At 39.3% G+C, this 23,015-nt stretch overlaps 1 protein-coding gene across 1 annotated transcript in view; it reads left to right on the top strand.

Moving 5' to 3' along the window:
• The window catches only part of LOC103275541 (leucine-rich repeat and calponin homology domain-containing protein 2-like), a 122,365-nt gene that overhangs the window by 22,828 nt on the left and 76,522 nt on the right, over nucleotides 1–23,015 (top strand). Inside the window, 7 exon segments of the mRNA XM_021706398.1 lie at nucleotides 2,975–3,077; nucleotides 6,100–6,205; nucleotides 10,279–10,408; nucleotides 14,384–14,446; nucleotides 16,187–16,273; nucleotides 22,082–22,171; nucleotides 22,276–22,312. Of these exon segments, the coding sequence (XP_021562073.1) occupies nucleotides 2,975–3,077; nucleotides 6,100–6,205; nucleotides 10,279–10,408; nucleotides 14,384–14,446; nucleotides 16,187–16,273; nucleotides 22,082–22,171; nucleotides 22,276–22,312 (616 nt within the window).

The following is a 23,015-nucleotide window of genomic DNA, read 5'->3' on the forward strand; positions in this document are numbered from 1 at the left end:
TTACAAGGGCAGGGGTTTTTGCCAGTATCCGCTGTGTTGGCTTACCACTTGCACCTGTTTCTGGCACATAGTAGGTGCACAAATGTTTGTTGAATGACGACAGGGAAGAAGCTTTCACAAAACAGAAGTGCACTTCTGTCTTCATTTGAAAGTTCAAGTCCTTATTTTATCCTAAAGAGAACAAAGGGTAATTTAAAATTCCACCAGACAATGTCTGATTTCTAAGGACATATAGATGAGATGATAATTTAGGCTGCTCTGAACATTTTTGTACACAGAAGATGTCATTCATGATAAAAAAAAGTATTTTTTTATTATGTACAAGAAAATTGCTACGGATTTTCAAGTAGATTCATATAAAATTTGTTTTCTTATGTATATTAAATATATTACATGCATTATATTAGGGATATTAAATATAATACAGTAGCTTTACATTTTCTGAATCATATCTACTTAAAAATATCATTGGTAATATCCTTGACGGTTTTTTGGGAGGCCATACAATTTGTAGTGATGATTCTTCCTTTGACTTCTTAAACAATATGTTAAAACTGGCACAGAACTCCTGAAGAACTTTTGAATTTGTGCCTCATTTGAGATCATACAATTACTGATGTAAGTAATGCCTTAGGGTATCTAGTTTGAATTTATCATGATTCCTACTTTAAAATGATGACTGTTGCCCTCATTCGACTTTTGGAAAACCTGAGTAATGGGCTGTCTGGTCAGTGGAACTGTCATTTTCTCCAGTTATAAGGGAAGATTCATTTCTTTATCTTGGGAGTCTATTAAAATGTACTCATACATTTCCATCTCAAATTAGCGAGGCTCTTAGAGGGACAATAATTTTGTCTTAAATAATTAAATATCTTATATGGTCTCATGCCTAAGATTATTTGCAACATATTGTATTAAAATAAATATATATATTTGCTTTGCCTCTAAAAGGCTTTTTTTTTTTTAAATTAGGGAGACCAATTTAATATCACCAATGAGTCATATAGGTGAATGTATCATGTGTATTATAGAAGCTCTACATGCTCTTTACCTTTGGGGTAGTAGTTTAACTTTCCTAACTTTTAAATTTGCTGTTTTTAAAATCATAATAAAAGAAAATCTAATTAGTTGAAGTTTGTGTTTAGCTGAAATGTAATAGACTATTTCATGATGTATTCAATTTCAAAAGCATCTTGACAAGGATATAAATCCTGGAAAAACTTTATGGTCTGGATATTTTTATTATAAAAGGCTTTCTTTCTAGAAAATACAATTTATTTTATGGCCGTGATTTTCAGTATTTATGTAATCGTCAGCACATAACCATGCATTGCTTTATTTTTGATCATGAGGCTGCCAACAGGACTGCAGCCATAGAGTTTACAGAGTCGTTTCTCTGCCTTTATTCTGTCTCTCTTGACAGAAGTCCAGTCCTTTCTCTGGTCCCAGAATAGTAATGAAAGGTTGGGCATGTGAGAGGTCAGTGTTCCTCGGTATCCTTGGGACTCACTTTCTTTTTGTTCCCAAAATGACTCACCTTGCAGCAATTGTCAGATCCCGTAATCACTAGTGACTATTCTTTCTCTAATTACAGAGACTGTTTTTATCTAAAGATCCTATCAAGCCGCTCGGTGGCTCAGCCTGTAATCCCACGCTTTGGGAGGCTGAGGTGAGTGGATTGCCTGAGCCCATGGGTTCGAGACCTGCCTGGACAACTTGGTGAGACCTCACCTCTACAATAAATCAAAAGTCAGCCGGGCATGGTAGCGCGCGCCTGTAATTCCAGCTATTGGAAGGCTGAGGTGGAAGGATCTCGGGATCCCAGCAGGTTGAGGCTGCAGTGGCTGGGAGCGGCCACTGCACTCCAGTCCGGGAGACAGAGTGAGACGCCAACTCAAAAAAAAAAAAAAAAAAAGATCCTATTAAATATATCTAATAACTGGATAAAAGTTTATAGAATTATTTATGGTAATCACATTTCATAACACAATGGACAAAAGTAATTTTGTGGTTTATTGCTTCTAAAAAATTTTTTATTTTAAAGATGTGTGGTGCAGTTCACGGTTAGGTATACAAATGTTCATCAAGAAGGTACCCTTGTTGATGAGGTGTGCCCCCTGCAACCATGGCGGTTTCTCACTACTGCCAATCCCTTTCTTATAGTATTGTGATAATTGTTCAAGGCCTGCTTGTGAGTGAGAACATGTGTTACTCAATTCTTTGTTTCTGGGATAGATCACTCAGTACTGTAGACTCAAAAGTCCATCCAAGTTGCTGCAAACTTCATAATTTTGTTCTTCTTTATGATTGCATAATATTCCATCGTGTATATGTACCACATTTTTAAAATCCAGTCCTCTTTCAGTAGGCAGCATGGTTGGTTCCATGTTTTTGCTACTGTGAATAATGCTGCAATAAACATGCGTGTGCAGGTATCTTTTTCTTAGAGTCCCTCAGGGTATAGTCCCAGCAGGGAGATTGCAGGGTCGTATGGAAGGTCGATTTTTAGACCTTTTAGGAATTGCCACACTGCTTTTCACAAAAGTTGTACTAGGTTACACTCCCACCAACAGTGTAGAAGTGTTCCCTTTTCCCTGCATCTTCTCTAGTTATTTTGAGTTATTGATGATGGCCACATTGACTGGAGTTAGGTGATATCTCAGTGTGGTTTTAATTTGCATTTCCAATTTCCTTTTTTATATGCTAGAACCAATAAAATAAAGAAATGGGTAACTTTTAAAGAAACAACTTGACATTTAAGAGCAAGTCACTCAGAGTATAAATCTATAAAACTCTGAAGACAAAGAATCTGTCTTGTACTATGTTCAAACAGTACAAATGTCTGATTTTCATTAGGGCACTCTTCATATTCATTAATACTGGACTGATAATAAAAATTTGTGTAGCAAAGTCATTATTAGAATATACATTGATGTCTTTTGTGTGAACTTTGTGCTTTTAATTTTTTTTCAAGGAACTCAATGTTGATGGCATCTATCTCAGCAAGGAAGAATTCTGATTCAGGAGTTGGAAGTGATCATGGAGATAAGCGATTATCTGCCATCGAGATAAAGTTGGCGATCAGATTTTTTCCATCTGTGGTTCTAGATATATCTGCAGTGTTCACTGAACCCCTTTCTGGAAAGGGCACTGATGTATCTGTATGAGAATATGTGATAATGTTTGTAAAAGCAATTTGAAATCCTCTAAGTGTTAGGTAAATATTAGCTGTTGTTAGCTTATTCTGCATCCTTAATTAATGCCTCAAGAGTAGATTTCCTATCTTCTTCCTCACATTGTCTAGAATAATATTTATGATGCAATCAAGAATATTCTAGAAATTCTGCACATTGTCTAGAATATTCTTGATTGCATCATAAATATTATGAAGTGACTAAGTAGTATAGTAGTGCCTGTGAAGCACTTTTATAAATATGTTTGTTTTAAAGTGATCAAGCAATTTGGGAAAACATTGTTATATGCATGCATAAATGTTAAGGAATCAAGTGTACATTGCATTTTAGCAGTTTACTCACAGGAAATGCATTTATGATGTTGCTATAGTTTTTGTAACAATATTTCTTTTCCTGAAACTCTTAGATTATATTCTCTTCTATTCAGATAATTATATAAAAGTCTGGTTACTCATACGCTAAGAGGCCTCAAACTCTAGAGCTTCCTATAGTGTTTATAAGTAACTTTTTGTTATCTCATTTATCATCTCACATGCAGCCTATTGGTTTCCCTAAAGTCTTATATTAATAAATGGAGCTCCTTGATCCAGAGAACTAGAAAGATGTAGGGGAAGTATTAGGTACTCTTCCCTTTTTGGGGGAAGTTACTGAGTTCTTGTAGTTGCTGAGTTTTGAAACATTATAAATTTCCTTGAAGTTGTAATTAACAGGCCACTTACCCCATCTGAGGAATTCACATTTTTTCCTCTGTATGACTCCAAAAAAGCCTTTTCTCGGTGTTCTTCAGGTCTTTGAGATTTAATAGGTAGCTAAGATATTTGAATTTATTTTTCACAAAAATGCCCTATTTAAAGCAGTGTATTTAAAAATGGAATTCCTTAAAATCTTCTACTATGGAACATTTTGAAAGGAAGAGGAATTGGCATGCAGAAAAAGAAGGCCAGTGTCAATAAAAGAAGATGAGCCACTTGAAGCCACGATGGTAGTTTTCTGTGTTTCAATGGGAGAGGGGAGATACTAAATGCATTGCTTTATAAGTTGTATTTTAATTCATTCTCTTCAGCTTTATTAAAACTCATAAGCCCCCTCAAATGGGCCATTGTTTCAGAAATTACTCACCCTAAGCATATTTTCTATTAAATTAAAACAGACTCTGCTTTATCCTTTATCTCTCTTCTAAGGCTAATTAAGTTCATTAATAAAACATTACACAAAGAACTTCATTATCCTTCTGTTCTTGCTTAGTGTAAGTAGGATGCTAATATCATTCTAAAAGAGGCCAAGGAAATATTCTTTTAATTAGATGCATATCTTTGGAATTTTGCTCATTTTTTAACATGAGGGGTGGGTGGAAGGAAAAGCAACTAAAGAAAGGATTATCTTCAAGAGAGTAAAATTATCTTACGTAGCTTTCTATTTTCACTTTGTTTGGCAAAGACTTTACCATCTATGGTCAGTCTCCCTCCCCATTTGTATGTCATTGTGGGATTCAAGGATTGCACCTTGTTCTTTTTCTTTGGCTGTTGCCATTGTCCGATTGATTTAGTATTTGTCTCTCAGAAACTAACAATATGGGCCAGGAGCAGTGGCTCATGCTTGTAATCTCAACACTTTGGGAGGCTAAGGCAGGAGGATTGCTTGAGCCCAGGAGTTTGAGACCAGTCAGGCAAGGTGGTGTGCTCCTGTAGTCCCAGCTACTTGGGAGGCAGAGGAGGGAGGATAGCCTTGAGCCCAGGAGTTTGAAACTGCAGTGAACTATGATCACACCACTTGTGCCACTGTCCATCAGTCTAGACGACAAGAGTGAAACAACAATTCAAAACAAAGAAAGAGAAATTAACAACATGTTTTCCTTAAGATCAACAAGCACAAAAGTGTGGGACTTTTATGAATATTTGTTTAAAGAATGAAATGCACCCTTGTTTTCTGCCAGTTTCTAAACAATTTGTGTGTGTTTCCAAAAATAGACAAGGACAAACTCTAAAGGTCATACCTCAAGGATGTAGGAGCAAGCCACAATCACTGAAATGTATTCTTAGGGAGGCTCCTGATCCTGGAGATTTGGAAAGCTGTTCCCTAAATATACTTCATTTGTGACAGAATCATAGATTTTCTGAATAAACTTCACCAGCTAGTTTGGGAAAGGAGACCCTCTGAGAGAGCAACTCCAATTACATCGAAGTTTTATTTCAAAAATTGTACAGAACACACGTGCCTTTTAACTGCTACACTTGTTCAGCACTTTTATATATTTAATGCAGCGTCCTCAAACTAAAACAGAGAAATAAACAGAAACTTAATGTTGCATGTGAGAGACACTCTAAGTAAATGAGGTATTGTCATAGAGACTGACTACTTTTCGTGACTGGGTGCATGAAACCTTAATGTCATTTTGGTATATAAGCTTTGTCCTCAGATCTCAGAGCACCATTACCATTAAAACAATTGATTAGACTAGGGCTAATATGATAGTGTGTTTACGGTGTTTCCTTTGTTATATTGGGTATTGTCCTTTTTATTGCCTGACTATGCCTTTTAGGTTAAAAGAAGATAGGTACCTGACAAAATTTCAGCTCAAAATATATACGGAGAAGTGCATAGGTGTTAACTGCATGGATTTTCCTTAAGTGAATACAGTTATTTAACCAGCTCTCGGTTCAAGAAGCAGAACTTTATCAACACTCCTTCCACTCCCAAGAAAAACCACTTACCCTGACTTTAGACACCATGGATCTGTTTTGCTGTTTTTGAATTTATATAAGTGGAATTGACTTTCCTATCTGGCATATTTCTTCAATATGTTGTTTGTAAGAATCACAGGATGTTGCTTTATTACATAGTTTTCTCTTTATCTACAGTGATAACACTTCTCCCTTGAATGAAACAGTGCACTGTGTCTTTTTAGCCTTCTGATGAAGACACTGTTAGCCTCAATGTGCCCATGTCAAATATCGTGGAAGAAGAACAGATCATCAAGGAGGACTCGTGCCATCACCTTAGCCCTCTGAAAGGTCTGAGAATGAAGTGTGGAGAAAGTGCTTGTTTTTCAGTTTCAAATGTTATGTTTAAAATAACATGTACACAGATATGACAGTGGTCATAGTTCATGTTTATGGAACATTTCCTGTGTATCAGGTATGGTGTTCATCTGGGAAGGTAATATCATTTAAAATTCAGAAGTCGCATATACTCTAATCATCTCCATTTTATAGGGAAGAAAACAAAAGATCAGAGAGTTTGGGTAACTTGCTGTTGGTCACATAGCTGGTACTACTTAGTCCAGTAAGTAGTAGAGCTATTCTCATTTTGAAGATTTAGAGAAAACTCTTTACATTCATTCTTGGAAAGAAAATATTGATAGGGTAAATCTGTTACTTAGGAAAACGCTAGCTGCTGTAATACATAAACTTCCCAAATCTCAGTAGCAGATTGCAATCTAAATTAAGTTCAAATGGAGAGTTAATGATTGGCAGGCAACTCCCCTGTGAGTGTTGACCCGAGGACCCAAGTTCCTTTCATCCTACGAATCCATTGTCTTTAGTGCAGGGCTTCCAAAGTTTCCATGTCCATCTGTTTTAAGCCAGATTAGAAAGAGCATGGTGGTTTGCTCATGAGAGGTATTTATGGGCTGGGCCTATGAGGAGTGCTCATCACTGATAAACTAGACTTCACTCCATGGCTACATCTCACTATACATGAGGGTGGGAAATGTAGTTGAGATGTGTGTTTAGAAAGCCACTTGACCCCAACAAGCCAGTTGACCTTAATTACCTCACTTGCAAATGAGATGATTGGAGTAGGACTTTTCAAAGGCTCTTTGTTGCTTGGAAATTCTGCGACTCTGTAATAATTATCAAATGGTCACTAAACACTCTGCCTTGTGTACCTCTAGATTCCTTGTAATATTTTTCATATCTTGGTGAAAAACCCTCATTGGATTACATTATGACAATATTTTGATTGCTCCTGTTTGCTCAATGGCTATTAAAGAAAATACTGGAATTAAATGTTTACTGATTTGTGAAAGAGACTATTTCATAATGTATAATATGATACAGATTATTTCTCTAGTAGTTTGAATATGCTCTTCTTAGTGATAGGAGAGCTGTTTATATCAACTCAAACTGTAGTGTTTTGCTTTCACTTCTTACATTTAGGTATTTAGGTTTTAGTATTTCTTTTACCCGAGTTTATGATTGGAACCATATGTTGTCCAAAAATGTAAGTGTATACTTTATATACAAATATAACTACCAATTTGATAAGTCAGGTAAACACTACCTCCTACATTGTAGCATTATGCAATGTAGAAGGTAGTATTTTAGGCACATTTTTAAAATAAAAAAATTAAGAAGGAGGACCCCCCCCAAAGGAGAATTTATTTACAAAAATTGTGTATTTATTCTTGTTAGGGCACGGATAGGGTGAGGGTGGAGGGTGGAGGGAGAGGGGTGCAGCACCACCAGAACTGGCATGCAGGAGGTGTGCGCTGGCAAACCAGAGATCCAAGTAATGCAAAGAATTGCAACACACAAAGAGGTGAAAGAAGAAAATATTTATTTAAGAAAAATTCACTTCCCTCAGACAGGAAGTGGGGCTACACTCTAGATGGGTGTGGCCTCGTAGCCCCCTCAAGCTCCGGCTTAAATCCTTTCCCTTGGAGGTGTTGCAGTCAGGTAGATGTGCCTGCTGTGACTTCCTTATTGACCATTTGCAAATATCTTGGAGATCTTGGGACAGAGACGCCCTAATGTCTGCCCACATTATTACAGCCCCTAGAGAAGGGCTTGATAAGGATTCTAGTGTTCCTGTACATTCCTGAATAACATTCCTTAGATCTAATGGAGTGTGCATTTCCCTTTGTCTCTTATGCATTCCCAACCGACAGCTCTGGGATATCCTTGACTTCCCTGCAGACAGCGCCCAATTTACTGGGAGATCCAGTCCCCATTCGGACCCTGCATAACTTTTGTTATCACAAGTTTTGTGATTAGCATAACTTTTGCCTAATGCGTGAAGTCTTAGGCCTTGTAAACTCCCTTTACAAAATGCCCCGCACTAGGAAGTCTGTTTCTGAAAAGACAAAGTCAGCAAGGCTAATCTTTACCTAAAAGTATGCATTTCTCCAAAACATAGCTTCTACTTTTTCATCATTGTATTAGGATTTAAGAACAAGATGAAAAATGGCTTCTCGCTCTCGGTCGGTCTGTCCTTTCAATTCTTACATGTTTAAACTTCACCCACCTTCAAAGTACTTGCCATTTGATGCAATGCACATATCGAGATGCTTTTTCCACTACGAACAGTTTTTGAGCTCCTCAATTTTGATGCCATTTAGTGCTTCTCCCATTTTTTGTTTCACCTCTTCCACATGGACAAAACATTTCCCTTTGAGGATTTTTTTCATCCAGGGAAACAAACAAAAAAAAAATGTTGCTCAGGGCAAGATAGGGTGAATAGGGAGGGTAGGGCACATGGGTCATGGTGTTTTGGTCAAAAACTGCTGAACACTCAGTGTGATGTGGGCAGGTTCTTCATATAAATCACCCATCAGGAAACGGGCAATCACATTGAAAGAATCTCCAAAAAAAATTCACTGAAGCCAAACGCAGCCTCTCACAACAATGCTAACTGGTACTCTGATATTGATGGGGTCCTGGACCACTTACCTTGTAGGAGAAGCCTGTACTACAAGGGGCCCACCCTCCAAAAATATTTCCATTTTTGGGGGGAGTCCCCTTTGTACATAATTTATTACCAGTAAATCTCTCTCCTCCCTGTTTTAGACATGGTCATTCTGCTAGCTTGGAGGCTTAAGGTGTGGAACGGATTGGTCCTTTTTGGTCTTCAGATCAGTTAGAAGAGTTCCACATGGTGTTCCTTTTCCTTTTCCACACCCTCTGGATACAGTCTAGGTGGACATGCTCTGTCTGGGTGCACTTTCTCATAGTCTCTTCTTTTGTTGTTATGATTTGAGGCTTTGTCTAGTCCCCTCCCACACTCTTCCTTAAGATTATTTACTGCTTAAGGACAGAAGTCAGAATTGACTTTAAATCTCTCTAAAATGCTTAGCATAGTACCTGCCATTCAGCAACTGATCAGTAAATACTTGTTGAGTTTTCTTTTTTTTTTTGAGTCAAGAGTCTCACTCTCTCGCCCAGACTGGAGTGCAGTGGCACACTCCTGGCCACTGCAGCCTCAACCTGCTGGGCTCTGGCGATCCTTCCGCCTCAGCCTTCCAAGTAGCTGGAACTACAGGCGTGCACTACCATGCCCGGCTAATTTTTTGATTTATTGTAGAGATGGGGTCTCGCCAAGTTGCCCAGGTGGGTCTCGAACCTGCGGGCTCAGGCAATCCACTCACCTCGGCCTCCCAAAGCACGGGATTACAGGCTGAGCCACCGAGCCCAACACTTGTTGAATTTTGAATTTGAAATATTTAATCACATATTACTGAGGGCAAAAAAACCCCTCTTTTACATTTTCTTTTCTCCATTCCTTAAAAAAGTAGAGAAAATGTTATTTCTTTCATAAGAAATTAAGCTATAAAGAGGCCTTAACTTATTAAGTTCAGTTTGGGGCTTTCTGACTTTTAAAAAAATTTCCATTTTTATTTTTTGTCTTTTCTTCACACTTGGAAAGGAAGGGAGAATTTGAGTCATTCATATTCCTTCCTTTTTTTTGAGTTGGAGTCTCACTCTGTCGCCCAGACTGGAGTGCAGTGGCCGCTCCCGGCCACCACAGCCTCGACCTGCTGGGCTCCAGAGATCCTTTCGCCTCAGCCTTCCAAGTAGTTGGAACTACAGGTGTGCGCTACCACGCCCGGCTGATTTTTGATTTATTGTAGAGATGAGGTCTCTCCAAGTTTCCCAGGCGCGTCTTGAACCCGCGGGCTCAGGCAATCCACTCACTTCAACCTCCCAAAGGCGCGGGATTACAGGCTGAGCCACCGAGCCCAGGTCATATTCCTTCTTAATAGGGAAGAGAGAAGATTGAAGTAATTAGATAACACTTTTGTGGATCATTTATGGTTTGCTGTTCTGTTCATGAAATCATACTTTCTACATCTCTGTTTTCCTAATAGGGGGATTTCATCAGGAATTTCAACCGAAGCCTTCCCTTTTGAGTGAGAGTTACAACTCAGGAAAAGAAAGAAGCCGGTTTACTGATGGAGCAGATGTTCTCCATTTGGAATTTATGAACTCTAAGGCAAGGTTTTCAGGATTAACTAATTTTTGCTCATTTTCTTCTGTTTGGCACATTCGAAGTCAAGGTTGATGACACATATCCTGTCCAACTTGCTGTAATCTCCCCGAAGCTTTCAGAGCATCTCCTCAAAGCAGAGTGGGTCTATTTTCTGACATTAGGAGCTGGTCCCTGGCATACGTGCCTCTCCATTTGTCTGCTTATGTATATGATTTTCTTTTGTGTACAGAAATTGCTCTGTTTCCCACTACTCAGTGCGTCATACAAGTTAGCAAACCATTAGAAATGACCATTACCACGCAGTAAAAGCTAGAATAGACAATGTTTCACATTCTTTTCCAAATGTGCTAGGTGAATGCATTTCTAGGAGGATATCCATAGTATAAAGAGAAAAATAGAGACTTTTAAAAAAAATCTGGAAATAGATGTCTTTTCTTTTCTTTTCTTTTTTGGGAAAGCCCACTCTGTGGACACTTATTCCTGTACTATTGCCCGGAGGCATTGAAAGGACAGGTGAAGTTAAGTTGTCAGGGAAACCTTCATCGTCATAGCAACAAAAAGGAGAGAAAAACTAGTCCTTTACTTCATGAAGCAAGTTATCAAGGTAATATTTCATGACTTGATTAGGTGCTGGGTAAGTATCTGCTAGCCCCCTTTTTTTCTAACTCTGTTGCCCAGATCACAGTTTAGGGCAACCTCAGCCTTCTGTGCTCAGGCGATCCTTCCACCTCAGCTTCCCAAGTAGCTGGGACTACAGGTGTACACCACCATGCCCAGCTAGTTTTTTGTAGAGACATGGTTTTGCTATGCTGTCTCTGCTGGTCTTGAACTTCTGTCTCAGCAGTCCTCCCACCTCGGCCTCCCAAAGTGTTGGAATTACAGATGTGAACCACAACTCCTGGCCTTCTGCCCTTTTCGTTCAGGTTGTGGCATCCAAGAATCATGAGGATTGTTTTGGTAAAATTCAGATTCACTGTGGCTTTTGAGATGATCTCTGAGTTACTATGTTGAAGCCAGAATGGAATCTTGAAGTACTCATTCTTACTTCTTGAAGATTGTGTCCTGATAGCTGGACTCAGCCTCACTTAACAACTCTGGGTATCACCTTCAAGGAAATGGAGAGGACTCTACAGTGTAAAATTTACATGTCCCTGGTACTCTCAGGACATCTTTAAGCCCTCAGAACAAAAATAATGAATCTGACATATGTTTGTAGAAAACTATCTTAAATGATTACAAAAGTTACCTAGACAGATAAACACAGAAAGCCTTAACTCTTTATCTCTCTGGTTAATCTTTCACCAGTCCATCAATTCTTGTTTTAAATTACCTCACACTCATGCCTCTTTCTGACCATTGACACTGCTTCGGTTGGATTTCATGATTTCTCCCTTAGATGACTGAAGGCGTCCCCCTCAACTTCTCACCCAATGCTACTCCGTCCATGCATGCATGTACATGTACACTTTATTTTCTGCCACCAGACATTTTTCTTTTTCAGATAATTTTTCTAAAGTACAAATCTAATCACATTACTCTCAGGTCAGGGATTCTCAAAAGGCTCTCCCAGATTTGACCCCTATCAGCTCTGTGGGACAATTTTGTCACAAAAAATGTAGAAAATGGGAGTTTTGAGTGTATTTTATCAAGTGTTCATCTTAAGTTGAGTGTCCAAAGTAAAGTAAGAATGTGAAGAATGTGTTAAGAAGATGCCCAGACCGGGCGCAGTGGCTCAGCCTGTAATCCCAGCACTTTGGGAGGCCAAGGCGAGAGGATTGCCTGAGCCTGGGGGTTCGAGACCAACCTGGGCAACTTGGTGAGACCTTGTCTCTACAATAAATCACAAAAAACTAGCTGGGCGTGGTGGCTTGTGTCTGTAGTTCCAACTACTTGGAAGACTGAGGCAGAAGGATTGCCTAAGCCCAGCAGGTAGAGGCTGCAGTGGCAGTGAGTGTGTCCCTGCACTCGAGCCTGGGCAACAAAGAATGAGACTTCAACTCAAAAAAAAAAAAAAAAAAAGGAAGAAACTCACATTTAAGTTCTAGAGGAAACCAAAGCGATTGGTAAAATAAAGCATATTATTTCAGAAAAGTAAATTTCCATATATTCAGAGGTTTCAAGGACTTCTTGGAAATGGTTGCTGTACTCAGTGGATCTTGTGGACAGAGACTTGGAGGAGTAGTGTGAAAGACAACTTGGCAAATGTTTCCCAAGAGACAGTTCTTTTGGAATGTCGAGATGAGTGCTAATAATAAAATAACCCTAAGTCTACAACAAGTTAAAGGAAAAGTCGTGCATTGAAAATCAGACCCGGGCTTGGTATGATGGCTCGCATCTATAATCCCAGTACTTTGGGAGGATTGTTTGAACCCTGAAGTTCAGAACTAACCTGGGTAATAGAGCAAGACCTTGTCTCTACAAAAAATTTTTTAAAATTACCCAGCCATGGTGGCACACACCTATAGTCCCTGTTACTTAGGAGGCTGAGGCAGAAGGATCACCTAAACCCAGGAGGTCAAGGCTACATATTAGGGTCACACTCCCAGTGGGGCCTCCAGAATGTTAGGTCAGGCCCTCTGGGGGTGTGGGTGTCTGGTATGTGATCTGGTGATGCGAGAAAGATGCAAATCATTACACAGAAGTTAGATTAGAAAATATAGTGTACTTAGAAAGTAAATTTAAAAGAGAGAGAAAGAGGAGATTCACCTCCCCAGGGTAGAAAAGGGGACCAAAGCCAGGAAACATGGCCCGACATAACTCAAAAAGCACATGGCCACATCATAGCTTAGCAAGGCAATGGCCATAATGGCCCAGCAATAGCTGCAGTTGCTTGTGGTTGAGTCCTTTTAATCCTTTCCTTTGATGGGGGAGAGTTATTAAGGTGATTGGGTGGTGGTCTGCTCCGCATTATCACAAAGGGGCAAGTAAGCACAGGTACTGAAGTTAGGTGATGGATGGCAGGCAGATGGGTGGGTTAGTCACATGATTGCTGCCATGGTGGTAGGCTAGATGGGAGGAGACAAGGGGAGGAGTTTTTATTGCAAGAGACCTGTCAGATGTTTTCAATCAATAATCTCCTTAGCAAAAAAGGTAGTCTTATTATGTTATCATTTCTATGGCTTCAACCTGCTAAGGGGTGATCTTTGACCTTCCGCCTTTGACAAGAAACCCGAAAGTCTCCTAGAGATTATTATGCTAAACCATGAGTTGAATGGTTGGGCTGTCCTTGTCTTGTATCTGATGGAGATTTGCCAAGGGGGTAGGGTAGGCTGCCAACTTGACCTGTAGTAAAATGTCTGAACGCTTCCTAAAACCTGCCTATTGGAAATTTACCTATCTATGTCTAACCTGTGCTAGATTCAAATCATGTCAGCCTAAGCAAAAATGGCTATGCTTAGGCAAAATGTGAACTAAGTTTATTCTAAGCTTCTTGGGGTCCCTCCTTTCACTGCAGTAAGCTGTGATTGATAGTGCCACTGCACTCTAGTCTAGGCAACAGAGCGAGACCCTAACTCAAAAAAAAAAAAAAGGAAAAAAAAAGGGAAAATAAAAGACCACCAGGCCCAAATTAGGATTGAATTCCTCAACCACACTAAGTCTGTGAGAGTGTACGTGACAGCCAACAAGTGTGCCAACACAGTACCTTGACCATCAAGAGTTTTGTGCTTTACACAAGCCTATTTTCTTTTCTAAATTAGCATCTTTTACTTTTGTAACTATGATCGATTTCTGTTATGCACAATTATACTGTTTGAAGTCACCATGTATATTGAATTATCTGATACTGGGCCATCAATCCTTGGGGAAATACAGGGTTGGGTTTCTGCGAGCTTCTGGTCATCAGTTTTATTTGCCAATCCGTAACACATAACCTTGTTTTGGGTGTGTATCTGTTAATGTGGGTGGGCTGGGGCAAGTTTTGACTCCTGACGACTGAGTAACAGTGGTTCTCAGGAAACCCATGTGTTCTGTCCACAGGTGAGGTCAGAAGACGGTGATGAGCTGTTACGGATAGAAGAGGATATGCACTGGCAAACGGAGGGCATGTGAGTGCTGAGGGCCTGGTTACAAGCCACCATCCCTGTATAGTTCACTTTCCAAGCAGATTGGCAACCCTGCCGTGATAGAATTTTGATCTGCTTTTCTTTAGGCAAGCTGATAGTCTTACTTGATGAGAAGTTGCCAGTTTTCCTCTCTCTGATGCGTATTGTCATAGAATTGGGCAATACAGTGAAAGGTTATACCTCTTCCTTGGTCTTGAATTTTGTCTGATTTGAAGCTGTGGGTAGGGATGTGATTTAGAGAATTAGTTAGAATTTCTAGACTAGAGGTTCTTCCTTCCTTCCATTTGCTTGAAGAAACCAACGACTAGACTAAAAGTGATCTGTAGTGCTGGTCTTCTTCTTTACTCAGGGTCTTCTGGTTCAAGAACTGAGAAAACCATATACCTCTTACACCTTAGTTCCCAAGTCTAATAACTGTCATAACTAAGGCTTATTAAATACCGTGCACCAGGCAATGTTCTAAATATTTCACAGGCCATCACTCATTTCATCTTTACAACAGTCCTAAGAGATAAGTTCTGTTATTGTTTCCCATTTCACAGACGACAAAACTGTGGCACAGAGAAATTGATTATCTTGTCCCAAGGTAACAGAGGGCCAGCATTTGAACCTAGGAAATCTCATACCAGATTAATATTCCTTCTACTCTACTGTCAGTAAGATTTATTTGGCAAGATTTATGAGGGAGGGGATGAGTGATCTTATCAGATGATGAACCATCCCCAGGGGAATTGAGTTTGGACCACGTGGCATAGAGTAGATTTTTTATTCTCAGGATTTTAATTTTGATGATCTGGGATGTTGCATGGACCATCCATCATATGTTGTAGGATTTTTCCTCTTAGTGAGGATTTATTACATAGTTAAAAAAATTTTCTCTACTTGCAGAGGGAATTGGCTTACATCCTGAAGTAGAAAGGGCTAACCATGATCAAACCTCTCTTGCCCTTTAAAAACATTTAATGTTTCTCTCCAATCACTGTCTGTTTTGCCAGTTACTCGCTGGATATATTCTGGGATGCCAAGGAGTCCTAGCTTGATTTGTAGCATCACTGAAGCATAGAAAAAGAGATAGTTGTTTTAAAACTATAGAGAGCTTTGGAAACGCCATCCTCAATTTTATGTTTGATGTTCTCAACCCTGGCTGTAAGTAGGGATCATCTGTAGAGCTTTATAAAATGCCCAATCCCTTGTCAGACCTACTTGAGAGTATCTGCCCAGTATGGCTTTTATGTTCCACAGATACTTTTGTGGTTTATGGAGCCTGAATGAAAAACTTCTGTCCTACACTGAAGCCCCATGCTATACGAAAGTAATACAACTTACCCACAATGGTGGAACTGGGGTTGGGAGGCTCAGAAGCAGTACAGACTCACCCTGCAGAGCCCCTGTGTGAGGCTCTCTGGAGTTCAGGAAAGTCTACCATGAAACCCTCTCATCTAGTTCACTGCCTGATTGCGTACAGGTCAGTTGGGGGTTCACGGGCATCGGGATCTCCCCTGAACTGCTTTGCGACAGACCTGGGCTTCCCCGACCTGGGCTCTTCACACCACATTCTGGCATCTCACCCCACAGGGTATGGACATATCTTCATTATAATGTTGAATTTGCCCAAATCATTTTGTATGTTACATGGATTTTTGTAAGTTTGCTTTTAAGAACTTAGATGATATTTATGTTTTAGTAATTGTTTTCATTCTCATGCTTGGTTTTATGTTACAGAATAAGTTCATCCCAAGATCAGGACATGGATATAGCGATGATTGAGCAACTGAGAGAAGCAATAGATTTGCTGCAAGAGCCCAACGGGTATGCATGTCTTTCCTTGGTCCAGTTTCATGTGTAAACAATCCATACTAGGCCGGCATGGTGGTTTACACCTGTAACCCTGTAATCCCAGTACTTTGGGAGGCCAAGGTGGGAAAATCGCTTGAGCCCTGGAGTTTAAGGCCAGGTGAGATCTTGTCTCTACAAAACATACAGAAAATCTGTGGTGGCTCATGCCTGTAGTCCCAGCTACTCGGGGGGAGGCTGAGGCAGGAGGATCTTTTGAGCCCAGGAGATCAAGGCTGCAGTGAGTGGGAATCATGCCACACTGCACTCCAGTCTGGGAAGCAGAGTAAGACCCTGTCTCCAAAAAAAGCATACTAATTTATTGAGTACACTATCTCAATTTCTAAAATTTTTTTTTTTTTAGTTGGAGTCTCACTTTGTCGCCCAGACTGGAGTGCAGCGGCACACTCCCAGCCACCGCAGCCTCGACCTGCTGGGCTCTGGTGATCCTTCTGCCTCGGCCTTCCAAGTAGCTGGAACTACAGGCGTGCGCTACCACGACTGGCTCATTGTTTGATTTACTGTAGAGATGAGGTCTTGTCAAGTTGCCCATGTCTCGAACCCGTGGGCTCAGGCAATTCACTCACTTCGGCCTCCCAAGGCTCAGGATTACAGGCTGAACCACTGAGCCTGACCCTCTAAAATATTTATACAAACAATTTAGCCTCAGTCTAACTACTAACACAGTCATTTAGTTACCTGTTTTCCCAAGATCAAAGTAAAAGAGTCAAACTTCTGGGCAGATGGAAATCAAGTCCCCCTTTCTTGGCCCCTTTTTGAAACTCATTCACTGCTCATGCAATTCTTATGGGAACTTCTGATTAAATTCCTAGAAAACAAATATGGTAAAGGTACATATTTTATATTGGTTAAAATCTTAAATCCCCGATTTAAAAAAATTTAAAGAAAGCTTTTCCAAAAATAAAATAAATGATAAATTAAGTACTATTATATTTATTTCTGGTAGTGCCAGATATATGTTAACTAAATAAATATATTTCCAAGGATTGGGTTAAAGGATAATTTTTACATTTGAATTGACCTTTATCAATAACAGGGTCTACATGCAGTGGATATATATTTTTTTTATTTCTTAGCTAATGGTGATGGGATTTCCATAAACAAAATATTTTTCACTAAGGCAATATTAGGCGTCAGGTAATAACTACATGATCTACTAGAAAAATAGATCCAAAGTTTGTCCCTGGTAAACTGATGTCGTCTTAGAATATGATGAGCATGGGACTCACCCTGCAGCAGTCCTCGCTGGGTTTATGTAAAGGGTAGCTAGTGAATTTCAGAGTGCAGCGAAGATTGCATGACCACCACCACCAATGCTGTCTGGCTCTGAAAGAACAGCAGCGGGTCAGGCTGAGTGCTGCTGGAAATCTTCAGCATTTGATTTGAAAAGCGTGTCAATTCTGCAGATATTAATTGAGTGCTTCGAGTATGAGAAGATCTACAGTGTGCACCTTGGGGGATATAAAGATGGACAAGACAGCTCTTGCCTTCTGATAACCTAAACTAGAGTAGCTAGGGACTGCCTTGAGCAGTTATTTGTAATTGTAATTGATTCAAGTGTTTGAAGTGGAGGTTAAAAGTGATAAACTTGAGTAAGTGCCTAACCAGGAAAAGCTGAGATGGCTGGACTGGCCTTCCTGAAGGACAGGATATTTCACCTGGTCCTTAAATGACTGGCAAGTTCAAAGAGACAGCAGTTCTAGACTGAATGAAAAATGTAGGCAAAGGCATGAAAGTCAAAAAGAATGGAACTACGGGGCGCTGAGGTTTATGTTAGCACTTTGGGAAGCCGAGGCAGGAGGATCTCTTGAGCCCAAGAGTTCGAGACCTCTTCTCTATAAAAAAATTAGCCTGGTGTGGTGGCATGTGCCTGTAGTCCCAGCTACTCAGGGGGCTGAGGTGGAAGGATTGCCTGAGCCCAGAAGTTGAGGCTGTGGTGAGCCATGATCATGCCACTGCACACCAGCCTGGGTGACAGAGTGAGACCCTGACTCAAAAAACAAAAAGATTGGGACCAGCTTGGAAAATCTCAGGCAAAACAGAGGCTCTCCACCCTGGTGTGCTTCAGCATTACTTGTCTGACTTTTTCAAAACGCCAAGCTGTACCCATGGGGCTCGGGGTTGGCTGGTGCTTCTGATGTGCAGCCAGTACTGAGAATCTCCAGAGAGGCAGGAGTGATGCAGCGGGGTGGCCATGCTAAGTGCTGTGTTAAGCATCTGAGACTTCATTTTATATGGAAAGAGAGGCGATGATGGTTTTTAAACATGATTATTCATGTTGTTAATTCTCCCTAGTGTTTACATCAGGGGCTGGCCTAAATAGGTATGTTCAAAGAGTTGAATCCCACATCCTCAACCAGGGCAGTTAGTGTGAGGGTAGGAAACAGGAGGAGAGCCTGTGTGTGTGTTTATGTGCATGCCTATGTGTGTGTGTGGTCATGTGTGCGTGTACGTTTGTGCATGCAGGTGCTAACATGTGTGGGTATGTATAATTTTAATGTATCGGAAAGTGTCATGGCTGGTAGAAAGAACAGACTTTGAGTCAGCTAGAAACTGTTTCTAAACCCAGCTCCAACATCATTTAACTGGGGTAGGTTATGTGACTTCTCTTCACCCCATTTCCTCATCTATAAGATGGGGTTACAAGTGCCTACCTTTTAGGGTTATGAGGATTTTGAAATTATATTTATTTATTGCCAATGGGGAGGTACACTGGCAAAATCTTTCCAGAAGTCATCTTAGCATGTGTCCAAGTTCTGAAAATATATATAAACCTTTTGAGTAAAATAAAAAATTTAACCTAACAGGTAAAAAAAGGCATGAACAAAGATTTGGGGATGGAGGATGAAGGATGAATATTTTTAACAGCAAATATTTGGGAAAAAAGAAATTATCTAACAATTTGGGAATACTTTAAATATTTTATGGTTATTAATAAGATGGACTGTGATGTGACCAAGAAAATGTTTATTGAAATTTACAGTGATATTATAGAATGTTTATTATGTAATGTCAACTTTTAAAAAGTGATATACTTTTTATATAAATGCACATTTGATCCCTATTATATAGATAGAAGTAGGTTCCGATTATGCAAAAAACCTAGAAAAAATTAAGACTACAAGGAAATAAGATAGATTTTTTTTGGAGGTGAGTATTTCTAAATTATTGTACTGTAGATACTCATTGGCAAGTACTATTGTTCTTTCATGACCATTTGAAAGCAGGTGGTGATAAGGATGGGAGGGAACAGTTCAAGACCTGTTGGACTTGTCAACAGACTTGAACTCTGGTGTCTCATTATCGAGATGAGGCACATGGAAGGGTAGTACATTTGAGGAGGAAGATGTTGGGTTCAGTTTAGGACATGCTGAGTAGAATTAGAGGTGTCAGGGTAGCAGTGCCCATGGAGATGTTTGGTTCAGGGGCTTAGAGACTTAATTTAGAAAATCACTTTTAAGTATGCTGTATATAAAATAAGGAGCTATATCTATAATAAGAGGATGAGGTGTCCAAGGAAAAAAGCATGTTGTTGGGAAGGGATTGTGAGTCTAAGAGAGCCTTAAAGACCTGATGTGACAGGGAAAGGACCCGTCTTGGACCCAATCTTTATATTGTTTTCATACTTCTATCTTGTACTTTTTTTTTTTTTTGAGTTGGAGTCTCACTGTCGCCCAGACTGGAGTGCAGTGGCCGCTCCCAGCCACCGCAGCCTCGACCTGCTGGGCTCCAGCGATCCTTCCGCTTCAGTCTTCGGAGTAGCTGGAATTACAGGCACGCACTACCACGCCCAGCTAATTTTTTCTTTTCTTTTTATTGTAGAGATAAGATCTCACCAAGTTGCCCAGGTGGGTCTCGAACCCATGGGTTCAGGCAAACCACTCACCTCAGCCTCCCAAGGCATGGGATCAGGCTGAGCCACCGAGCCTGGCTTGTCTTGTACATTTTGTATCACTTTTCTGATAAAATTTTTTAATGAAGTCTAGATTGGTTAATATGTGAGCCCTAAAGCAAAAAAGGGGCAGCCTAGTTTGGTAAAAATGGCGATGACTTGGTACCCTGGGACTGGACCTCAACTGTGAGATGTGAGTGATCTGGAGAAAATGGCTCCCTCTTCTGGACCTCAGTTTCCTCATCCACTCCTGAGAAGTGGGTTGGACTGAAGATCTCTCAACTCTTCTCCAGCTCTGAAATGTCTGAGGCAATGAGTTGCGAGTTGCTAAGGATGTTGCAGAAGTCGGTATGGTGGGTGTGTGCCACATTGTGGAAGAAAACATTCCTGACTAACCTTCCAAGAAATATGTGATTTGCATCTTTATGGAGTGCTATTTTAAAATGAAATTATGTTGCAAAACTGTATATGAATTTCATTTCCTCCCTAAAATAATCCACTACTTTGACTGCTTTAGATCTTTATTGTTTATCCTAAAATAAGCTTTATACTATAACAAATCTAATTTTATAAGATAATAATAATAAAGAAAATACCCAGGTTTTGCTTCTGGCTAAGAAAGGGCTCTTCAATAGGTTGTTTATTTCTAGCTTCTATGAACTGAATATTAGTAATTAGAAAGTGTCCACATATTTTGATTTTTTTCTTTGTCTCTTATTTCATAGATCCAGGTAGTTTTATTATTTTATTTATTTATTTATTTTAGTGAAGTCATTGATTGAAAGATAAAATTTTAGAGGTTTACCTTTTATGCATCTGAATATTGTGGTCTGGTTTTGCTTTTATCTTGGTTTCTTCTATCAAAACCTCCCAATCATTAGTTTGATGGCATTTCCATAGGCATGTATAATATGAAAGCATGCCTATCCTTTAAAAGGGCATTATGACTTTTATATAACTTACAGAAGTTCAGTACTTACCCGGCAGGGGAGATACCATGATCTTACAGAAATCCATGGCTTTATAGATCTTTTTAAAAGATTTAAAATTAAAAACCTTACCTCTTAAAATTGCAGAAATTCAGAAGCTATATGTAAGCAATTTTAAAAGTAAAAATGCATAACAAGTTATTTATGAGTTATTTTTTAAGTGAGAGTCTTGGTGTATATTAGAAATATCTTCCTATTAAAACCAAATGCCATTGGTATGTAGTGTAATGTAATAGTACTCTTACCAAGTTTATTTGCTTCTGTAAATTATTAAAGTTCCAGAATAACATTTGTGTATACGACTATAAAAATTTTGGTTTTTATTGTAGATTACTATTATATTGCAGATAAGCTGGATTTCAATACCAATAGCAGATAGAAAATTCTATTTGGGTACATGGTGGGAAAATGCCATGTAGTTAGATATTTATATTATATATCTTTCATCATTTTATCCTAAAGATAAATATCACTTTTTCATATATTAAAAATTTAAGCTGAATATGACCAATAGAATTTATTAAAAATAAAAAGTTTAGCTAGGTGTGGTGGCTCATGCCTATAATCTCAGTACTTTGGAAGGCCAAGGCAGGAGGATTTCTTGAGTCCAGGAGTTCAAGACCAGCCTGGGCAACATAGCAAGATCTCATCCCCATACACAAAAATAAAAAAAATTGACCAGGTATGGTAGCATGTGCCTGTAGTTCTAGCTGCTAGGGAGGCTGTGGTGGAAGGATCACCTGAGCCCAGGAGATCAAGACTGCCACTGCATTTCGGCTTAGGCAGCAGAGTGAGACTCCAATTATAAATAAATAGATAAATAAATAAATATGTAAATGACTATTTAATAAAAATGTTGATATCTTTTTTCCTACCCTTTAGATTAAGCACAGATATTACAGAGAGAAATGTTTTAAACCTATATGCTATGAGATCAGATGAAGCCTTAGAATGACAAGATTCTGCACTAAAGTACATTAACCTTTTATAGCAAAGTATATTTTCTCTTTTTATATGTAAGTATTTATACTTTAAATTTAACTTTATATATATTTTTTTCTTTCTTTTTCCTATAGTGGTCAAATACAGCTGGAGACATCTCTGATGTGTGAGGCAAGGGTGCTCTTGGACTACCTGGAGTTCTGGGTAGTATTTTGCTACAAAATACTGGCCACCATATTCTATAAAAATTTATCAGAGGTTTAAACTTCTTTATTACAGAGGCCAATATTCAAGTTTGTTCAAGGCACATTTTTCAATGTGTTTATATGCTTTAACCCTCATTAATTCTGCTTATCTGTTATGCTTCACCTTCCATTAAAGATGAGAGCTATTTCTCTTAGATGCTCTAAATTTTTTTATATCAGACAGTCTTGCCCAGTCAAGCAATGGCAACTAAGATACATAGGAAATCTACTCTGTGTCAGAAACTGGAGGGAGGACCAGTCAATATAGATTTTAAAGCCAAGAATGAAGTCTGTGAATTGGCCAGATGAAAATGTACTAGAAAAGTTCTGATAGACAAGAACAAAATGATCTGAGGATGTCTAGGAGGATTAAAAGAAGGTTATGAAAAGAAACTGGTGAAGGTATTTGAGGACAGGGTAAGGATGAGTTAGGTAGAGTTACATGAGGTGGCTGTCCAAAAAACAGTTTTAACATAAAACTAGAGATGAACTTAAAAGGTTTCAAGGAAATACTATGTTATCTACGGGGGGCCAGCCCCTGCAGAGAGATTTAGAGGGTCCCTGGAAGATGTGGTGGCATCGGCGATTATTCTGGAGAAATAAAGAGAAAGAGAGAGAGAGAGAGAGAG

Source organism: Carlito syrichta, unplaced genomic scaffold (genome assembly GCF_000164805.1).
Source record: "Carlito syrichta isolate Samal-C Ts95f unplaced genomic scaffold, Tarsius_syrichta-2.0.1 Scaffold315528, whole genome shotgun sequence".
NCBI lineage: Eukaryota > Metazoa > Chordata > Mammalia > Primates > Tarsiidae > Carlito > Carlito syrichta.